Source organism: Aulostomus chinensis, chromosome 21, assembly GCF_037954235.1.
Source record: "Aulostomus chinensis isolate RoL2024-O1b breed Wild chromosome 21, RoL_Achi_v1.0, whole genome shotgun sequence".
NCBI classification, from domain to species: domain Eukaryota; kingdom Metazoa; phylum Chordata; class Actinopteri; order Syngnathiformes; family Aulostomidae; genus Aulostomus; species Aulostomus chinensis.
In genome coordinates, this window is record NC_141340.1 from 7,115,686 (window position 1) to 7,136,686 (window position 21,001).

At 42.0% G+C, this 21,001-nt stretch overlaps 1 protein-coding gene across 1 annotated transcript in view; it reads right to left on the minus strand.

The window, feature by feature from the left end:
- Nucleotides 1-21,001, minus strand: part of plxdc2b (plexin domain containing 2b) — a 95,466-nt gene that overhangs the window by 42,370 nt on the left and 32,095 nt on the right. The window contains exons 2-3 of the mRNA XM_086192382.1: nt 14,333-14,559; nt 2,079-2,225 (exon numbers count right to left, since the gene is read on the minus strand). Of these exons, the coding sequence (XP_086048508.1) occupies nt 2,079-2,225; nt 14,333-14,559 (374 nt within the window). The remainder of the gene's footprint in view (nt 1-2,078; nt 2,226-14,332; nt 14,560-21,001) is intronic.

The following is a 21,001-nucleotide window of genomic DNA, read 5'->3' on the forward strand; positions in this document are numbered from 1 at the left end:
TGCTGTACACATTTTTTAAGTATCAATTACTTAGCGTGACATCATCTTCATAATCTTCCATGAGTTTTCTTTTGTATTTTTTTTTCCCAAGCAGAAAAGGTCTTCCACAATATCTGCAGATATCTTAGGGCCTGACAAAAATTTCAGATAACAAAATGATCTTTACTAAAGGATTATAAAATTCCTCTTGGATTCCCATTCAAACGAACAGTTCTGCTACAGTCGGTGTGCCAGAAAATGTTCTGTTAGAGAAAAGTCCACTGTAAAAACGCAGCTATTATAGAGTATGCCAGAAGGAGTAATACTGCGGCAAACCACGCTGAATCTCTATCACTGACTGTATGGCCAGTCCACAGCTTAACCTTTCCAAAATGCTGTGATGAAGTTGACCTCTGTGGCTGGGTTTTGTTTTACGACCTTATTGGCCAATTTCTTTCGGTGTCGGGGGGCAAATCACTGGCAGGCAGCTGGGCCAGGAAGGAGCATGGGAGTTCTCTGCAAGTATTCATAGTTTTATACTGTTTCTCTGGACGTTTGCTAATAAACTACTGGCTAAAAATGTTACTCTGATGAATTAGAGCCTGAATTCCAACGCAGAAGGTTTTCACTTCCTCCTGTATTCCAATCCCACAGGCAAATTATCCAAGAAAGATTTCAGATCTCGTTTTGACTCTCAATCGCTTCGTCCATTATGGAATTGGAACATACACTTATTGATTTTTTTCAGAGAAACAAAACAAAGACAAAAGAACCTCCCACATTCCTCCTAGGCATCACAGCGTTCTCTGGTTTAAAAGCAGAGCTTGTCTGCAATTGTATGGTTCAATCCATCATTGCTTGACTGAAGGTGGAGGAGCAGAATGCACAATGTGGGACTCTATTTTATCTCCTCGCCAGCTTTTGTTCACTGCTTTCTAAAGTCCGTCGCTGCCTCCATGCCGTTCTGTCTCTCCAGTCAGTCTGATGACTGCGTCAGTATTCATTTCACATGGGTCACCTGCTTGTGTGAAGAGACTGAAGACGGAGAGCGTTTTGAAAACTCTGTTTTTCAATGAATAGTGAATAGTTTACTGTAGACTTCAGGGGAGAGTCCCCCCAGTCACAGTCTATATTGATGGCTGATGATGCACATTTTCAGGACTCTAACAAACAAAACTGGAAGGACATTTATTTTCATTTCTTTGAATATTGCTGTACCCTCCTATTTATCTGTCCCTCTCAAATAAAGATACAATATAAAAAAAGAAATGATCTTGCTGAAATATTAATGGCAGCCACACTGATGAGAAATGCTCTTTCCAAGTCCCGTTAGGGCTCAATGATAGCACAGTCATAGTTCTCGGGTTTGACCTGCGTCGAGCTTTATTGAACCCGGTCTCACAAATGGCTAAAATTTCACAGCACCTGTGGAAGGAAACCACCAAGGGTACACATCCTCCTCCTTAAGCCCGTAACAGCGAGATGTCACGAGTAAGCAGAGCCATATAAGGCTCCCACATTCACTAGGACAGGACTCCCATACCATGCGACTTAGCAAGATAGTTTTTGACTCACACACCACCAGTAACACACAAGTCACACACAGTATACAGTCCAACCCATTTGATGACTTCTTTCGATTGGAGTTTCATTTTTGTCGCCATTTTTTCAGGCCACATCAAAACTACCTGACTGAATTTTTATCTTTAACTCTACCAATGAGGTCATTTGCCCGTTTACAGGATTACACAAAAACTATGAGGTGAATTTCACATGAAGGAGGGTAGCAGATTTGTTTGACGTTACGATAAAATTGCTTTTCTTTTTTTTTTTATACCCCTTTTACAAAAACCCAAAATGGCTGAATGACTATCCACTGACGTCACTGTAAAGATCCACACATTGTCCAAACAGTTTATAATTGAGCTTTTAAGTGTTTTTAAAGTCCAGTACTTCTTAAACTAACATCTCCTTCCTTGGATGAAATAAACCACTTTTAGAATCTCAAGACCTGAGAAAGCAGGACACCAACACTTATTTCTGAACGGCAATTATAGAGAGAATTAATAAAACTTTCATCCATTCCATTGTTGACTTACCGCAGCTTGTCTGTGTGTGTTGGACAAAATCCCGTGGATCTTGACTTTCTCTTTGTCCAATTCGTCAACATTTACCCACAAGTCTTTGCTCATGGGATCTGTTGGGCCGTACGTTTTTGATGTGTAATAGTTGTGATCTGTGTCCTCCTGCAGGAAGAGAAATTATACTTTGTGTAAACACAAAAGAATTATGGTGCAAAAAAAAAACAAAACATTAAAGGGAGAGACTTGTGATTGTCTTGTTTTGTCATTTAATCTAACTGAGTCTGTTTTGTTATTACAGAGAACATAAATCCATTAATGCTGTTATGACATCACGCAACCCAATACACTGCAAATTCTAAAAACAAATTAAACCTTTACACAACAGAGAACCACCATGCATCTCAGCTCTGATGTTTTTTTTCCATTTTCCAGTGCAACAAATAACCGGCTAAATTAGATAATATGAATACACAGTCGTTCCCATTTGCCTTTTCATTCGTCTTTATGGTTTTCTTCATTTTGATCATGGTTTTAGTGTTTATTAAACAACAAAAAGCAACCATGTGAGCTAAATGTCTCCCACTGTTAAAGAGCTCCTGGCCAGACTGGAGCGTCAGGATTGTTTTTTTTTTGTTTTTTTTTTTCATAAGAGCAACATTCATGGACTTTTATGAGCCACTTGGGAGAGGCTTGTCTGCTTTTATTGTCTCCTGTACAGAATTAGGAAGAATGCTCTTGTTGCGGGCCTCCTATTTCCCGTCTCTTCCTCTCTGGGTCTTTCAAAGACGCCTCACATTTGTGTCTTTTATCTAAAACATTGTTTCAGTCAGGAAAGGAGTCAGGAAAATGCAGACTATCTTAACTGTGATTTCAGTAATTGGAACACACACAGCTGGGTGGATTCTTTAATATATGTATCATTCATAGCGACCACGCGTCAGCTGTCAAAAGGCCATGAGACAGACGTTAATTAAAGCGTAAATCCTTCCTTGCTCAGTTAATTTTGCTTCAAGGACTCATATTTCCCTCAGAGAGTTCTAATCTACTGAGACAGTCAGGCTGGAATATTAAGCAGACAGATAATGACGCCAGCTTAAAGATCAATAAATATTTCCTAATGGAGTTCAGCCATGTAGGTGGTGCTACTTTTGATTAATGTGCAGATTTACACAAACATTGTCAGGCGTCTTTCATCACAGCTTGAAGTGCAGACACATGGTGTCAAAGAAAGGAGCCCCTCCAGGCAGGCCTGAGTCAGCACTTTCTTCACTGTCAGAGTAGAAAACAAGGGCAGTTTTTTTTAGAGGAGTAGACACCAATACAAGGCCATAAAGTTTATAATCAGGACAAGATGTTTTAGTCTGAAGAGCTTGGAGGAGGTGACAAGGGCCACCTGGTGATTCTGGGAAGGTCGGTAGGGTGCAGTCAACCAGCTGCAAGTCCACATGAAGCTGCGACGGCTTCTTGAGATCGCAGTCAACAAAAAACAGGACCACAGAAACAGTCGAGGACTGAGCTACAGAGGTTTTTCAGGACAAACAGTTTGCTGCAAAACACACCAGTGAGCAAAGTGTGCAACACAGCGTCTGTACGCAAGAACAGAGTGAGTGAAGCCAAAGCATTCAAAATGGCGGCTTCACAAACCAGCATCTCGTCTGGTTTATCCGCCCCAGGTGCAGCTCCTTTAGGTGCCTGACTGCTGCAGCCCAAACAACTGGTCGGACATCCCGACAGCGAGAGCAGCATGGTTACAGGTCTTCCTCAAAGATGACCAAAATCTGTTACAAAATTATAATAATCCAAACTAATTTTAACACAGTCGACAACTCCAAAACATATTTCATCTCAGTTTCTGTGACAGTGCCATCAGCTGATTTTTATATCAAAATCTATGAACTCGAAGCAAAAGTAAGTCGTATTAAGTATGAACTTATGTGTTCTGGTTGCCCTCCTGTCTGTCCTCGCAGCAGTTCTGCACCAGCTTTGTTCGTCCCTCCCTGCCTGCGTCTCCCAGCCAATCAGCTCTTTTCCTGATGGCCTGTTCATGATTAGCTCCACGGGTTTATGTGCCATTTCACTTCCCTTTGCTGTTCGTTTCATCCTTGAGCTGTTAACTTCTGTGTTATAAATCTCCGACTTCCCCAATTTATCCTCTACCAGCATTTCACATATTATTTAATAAAGACTCTCCGTGGCCTCGATCCTCCTGTCCTGTTCTCCTCCGTTCCTGTGACTTCAAATATAATCTTAACAATATTTTCATGTCCGCAGCAAACGCGGTCACAAGTGAGCGAGTCCATCCCGAGAACATGGATAAGACTTCAACGAAAGACAATTCCATTCAACACAAACTTCCTCCACACCTGGAACCTATATAAGAACACATTAAGGACTCACGTAGAGAAGGTTGACGCGTTACCCCATGTCTAATATGTCATTTACTGGAAATAAGTGGGCTGTAAAATTGCTCCTGACATTTTATGAATGTGAAATGTTCTGTGTGCAAATCACAATAAGACCAAGAAGATGGGCAGAATAATCAAGTGGCTGCTACTTGTATGGCACGCTCTAGATCTAAAAATCATAGTCAACATTCTTCATAAAGTTCTGTGCGAATGATCCTGCCTAATCACCACGAGCTAGAATTGGACATGATTTTGAAATATTTGAATTACCTCAAATGGGGGGGGGGGGGGGATGATTAAATTGCTTGTTTAAGTACTGTACTGCACATCTGCGGTGTTTAAAATAGTCTCAGTGCATTCATCAGATTCTTCAAAATCTGACTGTAATAATCAAACTCATTTGTTTTTGTCATGTGACAGAACACAAGCAGCCAATCGGACATATTTGAAATTCAACTGTGTACGGAAGGAAAAAAAAAAAGAAGAAGTTATCTTTGACGCTCAGGCAAAGCAGGAATGACAGAAGATGTGTAAGCGTCCCTGAAACGCTCTGAGGAGGATAATGGAAGAGAGATGAAATCGTGAGAGGAGGTAAAAATGCAGTTGATTACTGCCCGCTGGTGCTAATTGACTATTTTCTGGCCCATAAGCACAAAAACAAACCGTAGAAAAGAATCATTCGCCTCCCAAGATTCGTTCATTTATTCGTCCATCCTGCATTGTGCTGAGACCTGAATATGTTAAGCCAATGTGTTTACAGTTCTAAATTCTTCAGCACTGCAGGATTTATGTTGAGCTGAAGAATTTGTTGCATTGTCCTCATGAAGTTACTTGCAATGTTTCTGTACAAATGAAAGAAGAAAAAAGTTTCTTTAAGGCGTAGAGGTGAAGTGGTACCTGTGACCCTGCTCCGATGTCTCGGTTCATCCGATCACAAGTGGACGGCTGTGAGAATGTATCTCCATGTCTCCAATGACCACTCGTGATCTGATCCCTCTTCCCTGCACCATTTGTTAAATAATTTCGGTTTAGAAAGACGAGAGGCAGCCAATTCAAAACCACACAGACGGAGTCGTGATCCAAGCAAACCAAATCATGCTAGATATTTGATGTACTTGGATCTGATTTACAAATCAGTTTGCACAGTTCATGCACCGTGTCAGACTCATAAACCGTAGCCACGGTTCTAAAAATTCCACAAATGAATTTGTGACTCATTGGCAGGCCGGTGTGTGACTCCAAAGTCAGCACTCTCCTGTCTACAATTAACCTTGCAGGTCTGGGAAAATAACAAGACGATGGTTGAGCAGTTCTTCAGACAAGAGTTTATTATCCAGGCACGCAGATTTTTAAATTGAGGCTGGGCCCGTAGATTAGAACATGGACCTTTTTTTTGTCTGCTGACCCTGGAAGATGAAATTAAAATTTTAATACTTAATGTAATAATTAAATATACAGTAACACTGCAGGTGTATGAATGAGTACTTGTGATTACACTGGGGCATCGGTGTGTGCATATGGCCAAGGTCAGATTCCTCAACATTCATAAAAAATTTTCTGGGTTTGTTTGGGTTATTTTTTTGTTTTTGTTTTTTTTTACAATGCAACTCACTCAGTCTGAACAGTCATAATGGAATTCAAGAGGTTTGCTATTGTCCTGCAAAGGCGGGAGTCACTCGGCGAATACAAACATCAGCTTCGACGGAGGTGGTCAGCGGAGAGACAATGAGGTGTTAGAGCTCATGACTGAAACTGAAGCAGCCACAGACGGAATGTGGCTGCAGAGAAAAGTGGAGAGCCTTAAAGCTCTGGAAGTTAAAACCAGTGAAGCAGTCAGAGTTGGCGGACCTGCTCCTTCTACGGTGAGCTTGACCATATTTTGGGCGACAAACCCTGTTGTCAGAGTGACTTGATAGCTCTGGCAGTGGAAAGGCTTTTCAGTCATTTTTATTAGCATTAACTCGCAAATTTGCTGGCTTGCATTCCACATCAGACTTCAGTGGCCTCCATGTTCACTGTAGCTTTGTACAACTTTGTTGGCAGATGTGTTCATGTGGGTCAGGTCAAGACCGGTTCCACTGGAATATGATATTTGGTTTAGAAAATCGATCCGAGCAATAAATCCCACTGATGATTGCTGTGTGAACCTACAGCATTCAGCGTGTCCTCAAGGTGACTTGTTCCTGTACTTTCCGCACAAAAAAAATAAAAAATAAATAAAAAGAAGTAAACAGAGAACTACACTCTAGTCCCCTTCGTCTCCACCCCTGAGAAAGTTTCATGCAGCACAAGGAGCACTTGGGCTTTGAATAAATGTTCCAATATGCTGGGATTAAGCTGCCTTCCTCATGTTTCTTTTTCCAAAGACTGCATCACGGTGCACGTACAGACGCAGACGCCACAACAGTCGATGGTTAAATCAGACGGAGGCCTGCTTGAAAGAGCATTAACAGGATGTCGTCGCTCATGTGTGCAGCTCCTCATCAGCTGATAATACCTGTGATCCATTATTCATCGCTCCCCTCCATCTACTGCCAGTTGAAGCAGCTTGATGGGAGTGTGTGTGTGTGTGTGTGTGTGTGTGTGTGTGTGTGTATACATGAGTGTGTTGAAACTCAACAATATGAAACCACACAGTGGTCTGTGTTGCACCAGCCAATTTCATATTCCTTTTATGTGTAGGATGGATATACGACTGTGAGCTTGCGCTAAAGTACACTCAGTCATTTAGATAATTAGTTGTCAAACATTTCACTCATCACATGGAATTAAGAGGCTTGTGTTTATGAAATATATACTTTTGTGGAACAATCATCCAAGGAGGGTTGAATCAGGGGAACCAGGCTAGGCTGCAGCAACTCAAGACATTTGGGCTTCATCAGTTCTGGCTGAGTGGAGGAAGTGTCAGCGGTTGTTGGGAGCGTGACTCTGGTGTTCCTGCCAATGTTGCAGCTGAAGCTCAGGTATCCGTGAGCTTCACACGCCTCCTTCGCTTGTTTTCTATCTTTACATTATCAGCTTGGTGGTGAAAGTTTAACTCCTTGACAAGGAACCAAACAAAGTTGGCACAATGCAAATTTTCTATTGTTTTTTTAATGTGTTGCCCTCCCGGTTGTTTGTAATTCTGTGTTCAAATAGAACAAGGAAGGTGGTAGGTAGCAAACCGGATGTCATTTAGCCAACAGTTTTGCCTCATTTACACACACTAACACACACACACACACACACACACACACACACACACACACGTATGCACGCACACGCAGTAGAAGCTGCCATGCAAGGTGCTAACCTACCCCTTCGTAGTGATAAGGGCTTCAGTATCTTGCTCAGTGACCAACTGACACATTCATTGGGGGAACTGAGGACTGAACCAGCAACCTTTCATCAATTTTTTTTGACCACAACCCTGAGCCATGCTGCCCCCAAATCATAACATTAAATGAAAACAATCTAATTTTGCCATCAGCCACCGGCATATTCTACATACACACCAGGACAATCTGGACGAAGAGAAAGTGGTGATTTTGTTACAACACCCAGATTCTAACAAAGCTAAGAGATGTTACAAGACAGGCTGACAAAAGGCTGGACAGCTTAGTGGAATACCAGGTGAGAACTAAACGCTTGTATGGGAAGAACTAATGTTATACTTTGTGGGTCTTTTTTCTGTGCTGTAATATAGTGTCCATCAGCCGTCTGCTTGATTCCATATGAACACAGGTGATAATTCGGCACTGTGGCTACCTCCGCTAACAGCTTAAGAGCGGAACGTTACAGCTCTGTGTGTTTTATACAGAACACCAAAGCATACCAACACCAAACAGCAACATGACCACCTAGAACAGGCTAGAACATGGCTTCTGCCCTCTGCAGCACCGTCAAGAAAGAGCCAAGCTGCTCCTCTCGTGTGAACTTCAGATTACTGTTGACTGAGTTCATGTGTTCAGTGATGGCTTGCATGCGCTGGGGTTTGACTCGTATCATCCACATGCCTAAACCAGTGATGCGGTGGTGGTCTGCTGAGAATCTTTCATGTTCTGCTATTTGGCGAACAGATGAAATGCAACAAGTCTGAAACTTTCAGCTCTCATCCCACCCCCTTTCAGGCTTTAGCCACGCAACTCGTGTGCAAACAGCCAATTCAGTCAGAATTAAGCAAACAACAAAAACGCTTAAAACTTTTTTGGGGAATTTATGACAAAAAAGCCTCCAAATTTATAAATATTCATGTGTGGGATAGTTAAAAACAATGGAAATATGGAGAGAATCATGTAAATCCAGACACCTGATACTAAAAGCCTCCCTCGGGTCTGTGGCTGTAGAGTAGATTGCATAATTTACATTTAAGAACCGTCTGAGTCCAGACTGAATGTGTCTTTATAGTTTCAAGTAACATTCAAAAGCAGAGAAGTAAATCAAGTGTGTTATCTTTGCTTTCTTCATCTGAAACAATGAATGCAAACTGACGTTCTCCTCAGTCAGAGTGTCAAACAAATACAGGTTCATCTGAAGAGCAGCTGGCAGCCATAGTACAGCACGGGAGTGTTTTAACAACATAAAGGTGCTAAACATCTCTCTCCATTTGGAAATGAAAACACAATACAAACAAGAGAGGAACGCTGTTCCCTGCAGGTTAAGCATGCAGGGAATCGACTTGCAAACAGAGCAGTTTTCTTTCTCACCGTGTTAGAACTCCCCCTGAAGAAACTCTGACGCATGCCCCCCCCCCTCCCCCCCCAGAGCCTGAACAGATGAACAGACATCGAGTAATGTCTCCTCCACCATAAACCCACACCCTTACTACCGCACATGAAAACAAGCTCCGCCAGAAACCCCAGCAGTAGGGTGCACGGACCCCCCAAACACTGGTTTGCTTTTACTGGCAAACTGACATGTCTGACATGGGTTAAATGATCAAGACCGGCTGTACTTTGGTGTAAGTATGAACAGCGGGGCGTGAAAAAAAGACCATCATATGTGCACAATCATTTCAGAGGCAGCATGAGGAGTAATATGTGTCTTTTGGCTTCAGCTGCGGTGTTGACTGGTGTTGCAATAAAAGACAGGAATTGAAGAAGAAATCAAAGGACACGTGTGTGTGTGTATGTGGGGGGGGGGGCTGCCATATGTTCTTTGTCTGTCTGTTTGTGCAGTTGATTTATGCTCCACATAAGGATATGACTTTAAATGGTGTCGCATGACAGCTGGGAGCAAGATATCTCAAACCTGAGATTGGCAGCAACGGCAGCAGTGGTGGCAGACACCCCCTGCGTTCGGCTAGCTTGGTCTGCGAGTGATTCCTCAGACGGGGCAGATACTGAGGCTGGTGCACTGCTTCTGCATTGCGGAGTTGGTAGGATACTCTCAAACATTTTTGTAATGTGGCCGAAGAAGAAGAAAACCTGTTGGAGGAGTCGCTTGTCACAAAAAGTGACAATAGCTGGTTTGAAATTGCTGCTAATTTAGGAGCAAATGAGACACATGAACGAAGCAAGGACTTCAGGAAATGTCAGCTGATTCTCAGAAAAATGGTCTAAACTCGAAACTCACTGCACTGCTCCGTTGTTTTATAAAATGACAGCTAAGATTCTGCCTCTCAACCATCGCTAATCTTGACCACACAACCTACCCGCTTCCTTAAAAATAAGTTTGAGTCCAGACCACTTTAGTCAAAATGAAAACATAATTGTGACTGAATGGTAGTTTGTCTCAGCAGTGTGACTGCTGTTCTGGGACCTTCCATGAACAGACGAAGGCAGGGAGAGCAGCAGCAAAGCTCTGTACGCTCTGCAGATGAACCAAGCCCAGCGGCTGAAGCGGTGAAGAGCTTTATTTGACTTAAATCTACTTCATAACATGGAATTCTTGCTACTACCTCTTATGCACAACCAAACGTTGCTGACATTCTCAGGGTGGGAGTCTTCACTGTTGAGTAAAATTGACAGATACTTAAATCTCACATCACACAAATTGGCAATCAAGTCATGAAAATACATCGAATTGCACTGAATTCAGTGATTCTTTGTCCCACTTTGTTTTATTGTATGGTTACCAGAAGACACCATGAGTTGGGAAGCTGTTTCATCTGAGTTAATGATCCACAGAGCTGATGCGTCAGTCGTTTGGGGCGTCAGACAGTCTGCCATTATAAACCTGCACATCACAGGAAGACGAAACTATTGGTGGAAGCTTGCCAGTCAAGACAGTAAAAGAGATGGAAGGGTGTATTTTGGGGGGGGGGGGGGGGGTTACAATATGTTGTAGTGATTCAGTTTGTCACCACTAACAAGAATCCAAACCAACTTTTAAAAACTTTGCATTTTGCAAGAGCCGCACATTTCTCTCTCTCTGTTCTTCAAACAGATAATCAGCCAAACATAAGTTGTGGGATTTTACAGGAAGTAATCAAACAGGAGGAAACATCTATAGCTACATTCTGAGGATAATGAGATAATGTGTCTATAAAATGTTCACGAGTGAGTTCTGGAGGTGTTAATAGTCTTTATGCTAAGCTAAGCTAACTGACATTGTGTAATACTCAACTGAGACACAAGTGGTATCCAATTTCTCAGTAAAAACGTAAAACATGCCCATTTCTTTTTATGTCAGCTGTAATTTTATATACATTTTATGTCAACATCTCTGAAAAAAGACACGACTAGGCCAACAGTTCACCCTTCTGTGCAACTCAAACTAACATATATATCTTGAAATATTACCAAAATAAAAGGGTAGTGTTGTAAGAAAACAGGGCGAGTATGCTGGGGGCCGGAACATGGCTCATTAACACATTACCAGCAGTCACTTCCAATCTTCCCCTCTAAACTGTTAAAACTGCAATTATATAACCGCAAAGTTGTCAGACAAACTCACCATAATTGCAAGACAACTGTAGCGCTGTGATTTGTGCTCTATATAAATGATCACTCAGAGCTACGGTGCAGCTCAATCACGTTGTCAGCTGCCACTGAATGTTCTGCTCCATCTCACTAACAGACACTTCCATCTCGGCCTCTCAAAAGAGCAGCAGCAGCAGCAGCCTACAGACAACTACCCTTTTCTTTTCTGCGGTGTTGATTTTAATAACCGAAGGTTGAGGACAACCTTTTACAAGCCTCCACAGTGCCCTGAAAGTACAGACCATCTATTTTAAAACAATACCTCATCACAATATCACAATGTGTTTTTCAATGACTCACAATTAAACGTCTTGAAATTGCAAAGAGTTTCTTTTCTCCCTGTATGAGTTCTTGGTGAATTTAGAATTCAGAAGACGCTAGTTGCATATTTGTTGCTGAAAGCTAATGGAAACAAAAGATTAACAACAGTAAAACTATAGAAAACATGAAAGCTAGCCAACTGATTCCTGTTGTACATGTGACCAACCATGATCAGCTAATGCATTTAGATGAAACCCCGCCTCCCAGCTTCTTCGTTTCAGCACGCTTACATGACGCGCAGCGTAAATTTCAGGCATGGCCAATTAACAAGCTAGCAGTCATTAATCTTTGTTCCCTGTTAGCTTCAAGGAAACAAATACGCAGTTTTCTGTATTCTAGCTTCACCAAGGTGCAAGGAGCAAAAACCCTCAAGAATTCAGGATGTTTGAAAGTGACTAGACTCACTATTTTCCCATGACGGAGTCGACCAGTTTATTTACAAGAAGGAACTTCCAACAGAACAATGTAGTTACAAGAGAACCTTTGTACAAATACGAAATGAAACTATTTCTGACAGAACATTTAGTCGTAAACCACTAACTGAAGTAGGCCAATGGGTTGATGGTATAATAAATTATGAGAGAAAATCACTCCAATCGATGAAAAAAAAAGGTGTGTGTGTGTGTGTGTGTGAGAGAGAGAGTGTATGTGTGAGTGCGTGTGTGCAGACGCACAGTTCCAACTCCTTTTGTGCTTGACGAGACTCTTTCATTTCCATCTGCTCCCTGCTGGATGGAGGATTTCAGCTCTGAGTCTACTAGTGTCTGAATATGAAGGCTTGTCTCATGTCAGCAGTGTGTAGGTGGCAGGTGGGGGAGTGTGTGTGTTGAACAACGACAGGAGGAATGACAGGGTGTTTATGCAGTGAGCTGCTTTTCCATTCAACAGCAACAAATGAGCCTCGGAGAACCAAAACAATGAGGGAGGATGTGTGCATGAGTGTGTGTGTGTGTGTGTGTGTGTGCGTGCGTGCGTGTTTGTGTGTGTGTGTGTGTGTGTGTTAGGCAGTAGTGAGCATGCATGATTGTGGAAGTAAAACCCAAAGTGGTGCGATCATGCGTTTATCTGTGTGTTTACAGTGCATACAGTATAAATGTGTGTTTGCAGGGTTGTGTGTTTGTGTCAGTACATCAGTGCATCTGTGGGTGTGTGCTTCAGTGTGTGTGTGTGTGTGTGTGTGTGTGTGTGTGTGTGTGTGTGTGTGTGAGAATGTTTACAACTGACGATCAAAGCTCCCTCCCTCCTCGCCAGGAGACACGGGGCTGTGAACCTGAGAAGATTAGAAGCCACAGGAAAACTTAACGAGCTGTCTCGGCCCAGGCGGCCGCCGTCATTACTGCTGAACGCCTGGGTGCTGCACGTCGGCCAAGGCACCATAACAAGGAACATGGGCAATGGCTTTCATTTACATAGACACAAAAACAGGACGGGCCCTGCCCATTCATCTCCAGCAGGTCCAGCAACCCCTTTTGAGGACTGGGTCAATTTCCTCTTCTGGTCTCTGTGTGGTCAGGTTTAAGAGCATTCAATCCGATAGTAGATGAACACCTGCAGGGTGAGCTTAATTTGATATAAAATATTAATCTATGAAGTCTTCTTTTTCATTACCAAACATCTACTGTCCTGGGGAGATTTATGATGGCTCTGAGGAAATAACTCAAGTATTTTTAGCTGCAGCAGACTTGATTCATTATTTTATATTAGTTGTTTTTTTGTTGTTGTGTTTTTTTACGGGGTAGAAAAGTTTCATAAACATGTTGTCTGCATCTGTGGCTCCATATTTTTCAAAAATGTTCATGGTAGAATTGAGTAATGCTGCCGTTTAGGAGGGCAGAGTTGTCTTTTTAGAATATTCTTCATTCGAACTTTCTCTGGTGAAAACTGGAGACATAGTGGAGCTGAGTTGTGTGCATGAAAGGACTATTCACACACATCAAATACCAGAAAAGTTGGGTGGTCAAAACAGCTCTAACACTGCAGAGCTCCAGTCTACAGTTATTTATTGCACCGACTTTTGAGTGACCTTTCAAGTGGTTTTATTTAGGCCGTGTCTCAAGTGCAAACTGTAACAATTAGTGACATGGAACTTACATGGATTATTATTTGAAATCTCGACAAAAGTACCATAAATTTGAATTTACATAAGTTTCTTATGGAATTTTCCATTCATATTTCTGTTTACAAGCTACAGAGCAAAGTCTCACGAATGACTGAAGACGCACACACCCAAATTATGCCCCTAGGTTCTAATTCAGAGTTTCCTTTTGAGTTTAAACCTGAATCCATTCCTGTCACGTTGCAACTGGTACATTTTGATTATTTTCATGCTAAAAATGCAAGAGAATACATATGTTTGTTACACTTGTTGTGAGCTGGACTGTGTGTTGGAAAGCAGTTTATTTTAGGATCTCAAGTAGGACTTCATTGTGCGACAAAGGTCTCTGTTCACTATCTTTTAGAACGACTAAAACCTTTTCAGGTTAAAGTTGTTAAAAAATGATGCTTACATGGCATTCTTGTTCAGGGCATTGTCTAAATTAACTTAATTTCTGAATGTTGCCCTCCATGTAAATGTAGCCAAGGTTGTTGAGGTGTACTAGTTAAGTGGATGACTATTGAGTTCAGTGGAACCATCTCCCACCTCTATCTGGGAGCTGTTGTCCATTTCCTCTGCAGACATCAGGCCTGGGATGCGTTCAGGCTCTTCCTGCTCTGGTTCCTGGTCCTGCTCCTGGCTGGCCCTGTTACTGTCCATGTTACGTGGTTTCGGGGGAAGCCATCTCCTCCACCGGTGGCTGGACAGCTTCATGTCCACTGCCACATCCTCGTCTCCTGTGTTGCCCCCCTGCACGTAGGAGTAAGAGACCCCTGAGGAGATGTGGAAAGGAAAGTGATTAACAGAACACCACTGGTAAAGTATTAAGGAAAACACTAGCGTAGCACTGGCCCACTGCCAAAGCACCTTGAGGAAGTCATTTTATGTCAATAGAATTACAGCGGGTCACCACAAATATATGTAAATGGGTGCAATACCAATTTAATTTGTAACTACTGAACTGCCTATTGGTGGAACTAAAAGGGAAATCTGTTTATAATAAATTGCTGTATTCCATCCATCCATCGTCATCTTCCGCTTATTCCTACACATTAAGGGTCGCGGGGGGGCTGGAGCCTATCCCAGCGTCAACGGGCGAGAGGCGGGGTACACCCTGGACAGGTCGCCAGTCCATCGCAGGGCCGACATAGAGAGACGAACAACCATTCACACTCACATTCATACCTACGGTCAATTTAGAGTATCAATCAGCCTCGTCCCCAAGTGCATGTTTTTGGACTGTGGGAGGAAGCCGGAGTACCCGGAGAGAACCCACGCAGACACGGGGAGAACATGCAAACTCCACACAGAAAGATCCCGTGGCCGAGCCGGGACTCGAACCCGGAACCTTCTTGCTGTGAGGCCACAGTGCTGACCACTGCACCACCGTGCAGCCCCTAAATTGCTGTATTCTCAAAGTTAAATAATGACATGACATAATATTTTTACTTTTGTTAAGGCAACAGTCAAATCACCGGGGCAAAGACTGTTGGAGTCATTAATCTTGTGCTGCTCACTGTCTCCATGGACGTCTGTCATAGCTTCGAGGGAGAGAAATGTTTCCCAGCCTGGAACAGACGAACACTAGGAGTGACTCAGCAGTGATCACACAGACCAGCGGACCACAGTCGTAGCCCATCATTGCCATCACTCAGTCTAAAATGAGACATTGGTGACAGCTGCAAAATGATGGTGCCACGTTACCATCTCTGAATCGATTGTTATAAAATTAATAGACTATTTAGATAATCAATTACTCGTTTAAACAGTTTTCCAAAGAAACATTTGTTAGTTTGGCCCTCTGAAAGATTCTCATTTGCAGCTTCTCCCTGTCTTACATTCTATTCAACTGAGGTTTGGATAGTTGGCCTCCGGGATATTTTAATGCAGAGCAATTTTATCAGTGTTACAGAAACAATATTGATGTTACAGGCAATTTGTCTGAACTGAAAATGCCTAATGAGACATCTTTAATGAGGAAGCGTGGTGGCGTGTGTGAGAAGGAGAGAAAAAGGGTCAAACTTAGGTCTCAAAAGGGGTTTTGTCATTTGTTTTGTAACTCCTGACCCCATATTACTTCTCTTGTGACTCTTATTTAAACTAGCCATCTCATGGTGATTTCTTCTCAAACATGAACCTTTTGTTTCTTCTGTCATAAGGCTTTTAATCAAGATCTGCACATGCACCACATACATACAGGGTCTACATGCCAGACCGCAAGACACATACAGAAAATGTTCTTTTCAAATACATTACACCCCTGGACAAAGAATCGTCTTCTCAACTTGCCTACATGAGTTTAGACGAATTAATTGGATTAAAGATGCAAACTCATCTCAAAGTACAAACCAGAGACGTGTGTTTATCTTTTACTCCTGTGATGGCTAATGCTTGGCTTGCTTGGCTAAGCTGTTGCTCCCCATCACCCAAATAACATTTAGCAGTAAAAGACAATTAATGTCCATTAATCCAAACACAAGTGCTTCTGTGTTATATAAAGTGTTCAGGCTTCAGGAGAACCTACAGCTGATTCTTCCATCATTCTACGCTGCTGCTATTATACAACGCAGAGGTCATCAGGTTTAACTAGCGTGTGTGTTTCCCTTTTGCCTCTACTCTCTCATGCTCACATTTCGTTCTCCCTCCTCTTGGTGGGCCCCTGACCACTGGTGCTCACAAGAGCGGGGGGGGGGGGGGGTGCAAGGATGGGGCTTAAGATGCTAATTCACTTAAAGTGGAGGCGGACAGATACACTATATAATGAGCATCAGCAAAGAAGGAGGCAGAGAGACTGGTGTGCATTTACAGATGGATGTCGATGTGCACGGGAAGGTTTTAACACTGCAGAAGACGAATCTCAGCTCAATGTTTTCAGGGCAAAGACAAGCCAGTGGTGTAATAACAGTGACCGATGTACATTTTACCAGGTTAAGACAAAAAAAGAGTAACAGTTATTAAGAATATACTGAGTCAATGGATGATTTTTGTCTCAGTGAGAAATAAAAAGTTCTCTAAAAAATGTCCAAAGTTGCCACCAGACATCAAGTAAATGGACCACATCTTAATAGCGTCTCGTATCTGTTCACAGGCTTCCTTTTTATCAATTTATTCATCTTAAAATGCAAATTTTAAAAAATATCAGACTTTTTTTAATCAGTTGGAACAGGTGTGTCTACTTGCAGAAAATAGTTTTCACCGTCTGTAAAACAAATATTTGGATCAAAAAATTTAAAGGCTCCTCAAAGTCTTTGCCCTTTCAAAATGAGGCATTTAATTAAACCATATGGTGCATGACTCATTTGTTTGTATTCCCTTCAATTGCAGCTGTTTTTCTAAAATTGTCTTTTGTTCCTTTTTTCAAAATATGATTTACTATGTGTTTCATATTGGTTTTTAAGGTTTTCCAATACAAATAAATTACTTTTTCTTGCCATACAACAACAGTGTAACCCTTTTAGAAATAAAACAGGTCATGAAACCCAATTTCCTAAATTAGCTCCATAAGTGATTGGCTTTTACATCGTTCTCGCTGTGTTTGCATGAAAGAGTCTATTTTTGAAAGTAAATGTAATGGTGCCTCTTTGCAAGGAACATAATGTTTCCTAATTACTGAATAATTAAATCTCAGGACTGACTCATGAATTAATTGACTGTGTCATGGCTGTAATAAGAGAGCTGGGTACAATTTGTCCTGAGGCCACTTGCATCCATGCAATAAAAATACTCCGCCGGTGGAGTAGCGACCATTAACCCCCAAACTGACAGGATACCTCCATATTACTATTTCTCGTCTCATTAAGGTTTAGATTTATGAAAAAAAAAAAGATCAGCCATCCAAACATAAAGGTTTTAAAACATGCAAGAAAATGTTGCATTGATGCATCAGGTGACCAATTTCCATTCACGCCATGAGATTTGTGATTAATTTAGCAGGGCCAACCTGCGACTTGTTTCCAGACCCCCCACTGAGGGAAAATCTGCTTTATTGCCACACAAGAGATAAAACCTCCTGACGGGACCTTTATGTGAACAGAATATAAGAATGGCGGTCTCTTTCTGTGCAGCCTGCAGCTCCTCCTAGCCAACTTTTCACTCACCGTCTCATTCTCACCATACCTCCAATATACTTCCCGACACTCTCTGTCCCTAATGGTCATTAGTCACATCCACCAGGACAAAGTAGTCCCAGAAGACTTGCTGTCAACACCATTTATATCCTCCAATCCAAGAGGCACATACCATTCTCTACTAACACATGAAGATCTATTTTCATCCTTTAAAGAATCTTTGTCAGTTCCTCAAAATACGGCGGAAAGCTGGCAAAGAGCAGATGCTTTAAAACACACCGTGACCACAACATAGGGGTCTTGAATAAACGGCTGAGCTTTTCCCAGCATGTCACTCTGTGAACGGCCATGATGAGTCACTCTTTCAAGGGAGCACCTGCATTTCTCTTGTGTACAGTAGCTCTGAGATTTAAGGACTCTGTCTATTATTATCCGGGGGAAACTCTACATCTTTTGAGAGGGGACTGTAGGCAGACCCCTGAGGGACACCAAAAATAACCCCCAGGAGAATAAGGCTTCTCCCTCAGTGTGAGGCTTTTCCTTAGCTTTTGTGTGAAAGGAAATCTTTCCCTGTCTACTTTTCTTTCAGTGCTTATAAAATCCTCCCACATACCTTCACCCTGACTCTGTCAAGCAGCCTTGTTGGCCAGACTCACGCTTGTCAACACCTCTGATTCACAAACACCAGGGGGACTGTAATTTGGTTCCACCTAAAACCTTTCAAGGACATTTAGCAGGTCATAAAACCTCTGAATGAAGGTGTTGTCTACACAACGTCTTTTATTCAGCTTGGCTAGTTTTCCCCGCTGGTCTCTTGCTTCCCACTTGACTCAGTGTTGCTGACGGGAAACTGCCACACATGACTGGCGAGTAGAATAGGAGGAATGCTTCGTTGCATTAGTTCATTCAAGTGTGTGTGTGTGTCTGTGTGTGTCTGTGTGTGTTCATCATTTCAGTATAACAGATCAAAAAGAAACACACCCTCCCTCTGGTTTCTTGGCCTTTCTATCTCTGGGTTCCAGAATGCCAGCAGACACTCTGGAGGACCTTCTCTTAGGGTGTGTAGCAGCGCCCATCAACTCACAAGGGTCAATACAAATCAAGTTGATGGAACTGTTGCCAGAGCCCCCGTCTGTCTGGAAATGGGCTCATCTGAGCTCAACAACAGAAAGCACGACATGATGAAAAGGCCTGTTGTTGTAACAGCACTCCAACATAAAGAATAAAGCAGCCTTCCCAAAATGGACACCGCCCAATTTGAAATCTGAAAATCTTTCCAACCCAACCCAAACCACACAGTCTGATCAAACACAACATGAAGTATTAGCCTGTATATTTTTATTGCGTAAGCGGAACAGTTTTACATGAATGTGGATGTGTGAATGTGAATCTACAGCAATGCAGAGTACATTTACAATCCCTGTAACTATTTGTAGAGGAACAAATGTGAGAAATTAAAGCCAAAGCTGGTATGCGAGTTGTTTGCCACAGGATAGACTACAATAAGACATTGCTACTGAAAGCTCCTAAATATCAAAAACCAATATCAGTGGTATACATTTAATCAACCATATGTTATAGATACACGAAATTAGTTAAATTAAAAATGACCCGTTTCAACTCACCTGCACTACCTTCAACACCCACCAAGGGGCAACACTCTGGGAAACAGCGGCCATGTTAACATGGACATCAATAAAACTAATCCAGACAATATTTGATCAAGTATTTCGTTATCCTGTTGATATGCTACAGTGATAAGATACTTATCGGCATTACGTCCCGACATTCTACGATGTGTAGACCTGTCTCTGCTATGTTGGTACATTTTGAGTGTTTCCTTGCAATTAATGCAGAAAACTGCTTAGAAGAGTTTGTAACACTTGCTGGAAGGTGATTCATACGTGTGGGAAAAATGCTGCAAAAAAAGTGCATATGAGGTGTATACATGTGTACGTACTTCCATAATGTGATTAATGGTGCATGTCGTAATCCAGTTATTGCTTATTCCAACAAGGATCTTTATCCTGCTTAATGTTGTTTGGAAATGCTGTTTACATTGCAGAGTATTATTCAGATTATTGTCTTAATCGGATTAATATGAGAATCCATGTGAACGTCGCCACTGTAATAGGTAGATAAGGAGATTCCTCTTAATAAGAAGAGAATTGTTTTGCATTGCCGCTGAATAAAACTCAGTCAGTAAACACGTGCAATGGCAGTTAATTTCCTGCATGCAAAAAAAGAATGAGAATTAAGCTCCTACTGCCTTGAAGGCTGATGAGCAGGTTAGTGAGTGCAGGTCATGTTTGACACTGAGCCAAAAACAAGTTTCACTTCCAGTGATGAGTCCTGTCATGGCGAGAGAAACAAACTGGAGAATGAAGAGACCCTGACAGAAGCGATGAGTTGCTCAATTTGACTGATGAGCTAATAAACTGGATTTTAAAAGTGAAAGCTGATGGAATTTAATCTCCCGACAGATGAGACACGACTCCTGTCAGAGTTGGTTATATAAGCCTCTTACTTCCTGTTAGTGATACAATCAACAAACACTGGACCATGGTGTGTTTTATTTACATGCCTGTATAAATCGAATACACAGCGTATGTGTTATTATTACCCTCACCCTGTTCCTGCTGCCCTGCTATGCGTTCATTCTCATATCCATTCACTTTCTGCCCAGTCTGAATGAGAATAACTTCCTGTGTTCCAACACACACACACACACACACACACACACACACACACACACACACACACACACACACACACACACGCGCGCGCGCGCGCAACTACCCTTCCAATCCGTCACCTGGGGTGGAGAAGCATTCAACTGCTGCCTCACAAACGTCCACTCAAATTCCAGACATGCAACCGTCTACAATTGTTATACCAACTAACATGTGCTTTTCTGACCTGCAGAAACTTGCCTTTTACACATCTGTTCTTAAAACAAAACAAAAAACGGAAAAAAAAAAATCTAAAAAAAAATTCAGCCTGTTATTAAGCAAACTCATAAAAATGACAGTGAGAGAAAGTTCAAGACATGCACAAACCTCCAAAGATCTACTTTCAAACTCATTAAGTGATACGCAGCGTGATAAAAGGGGAGAATATAAATAGATAGAATGGGAGATAAATCCGT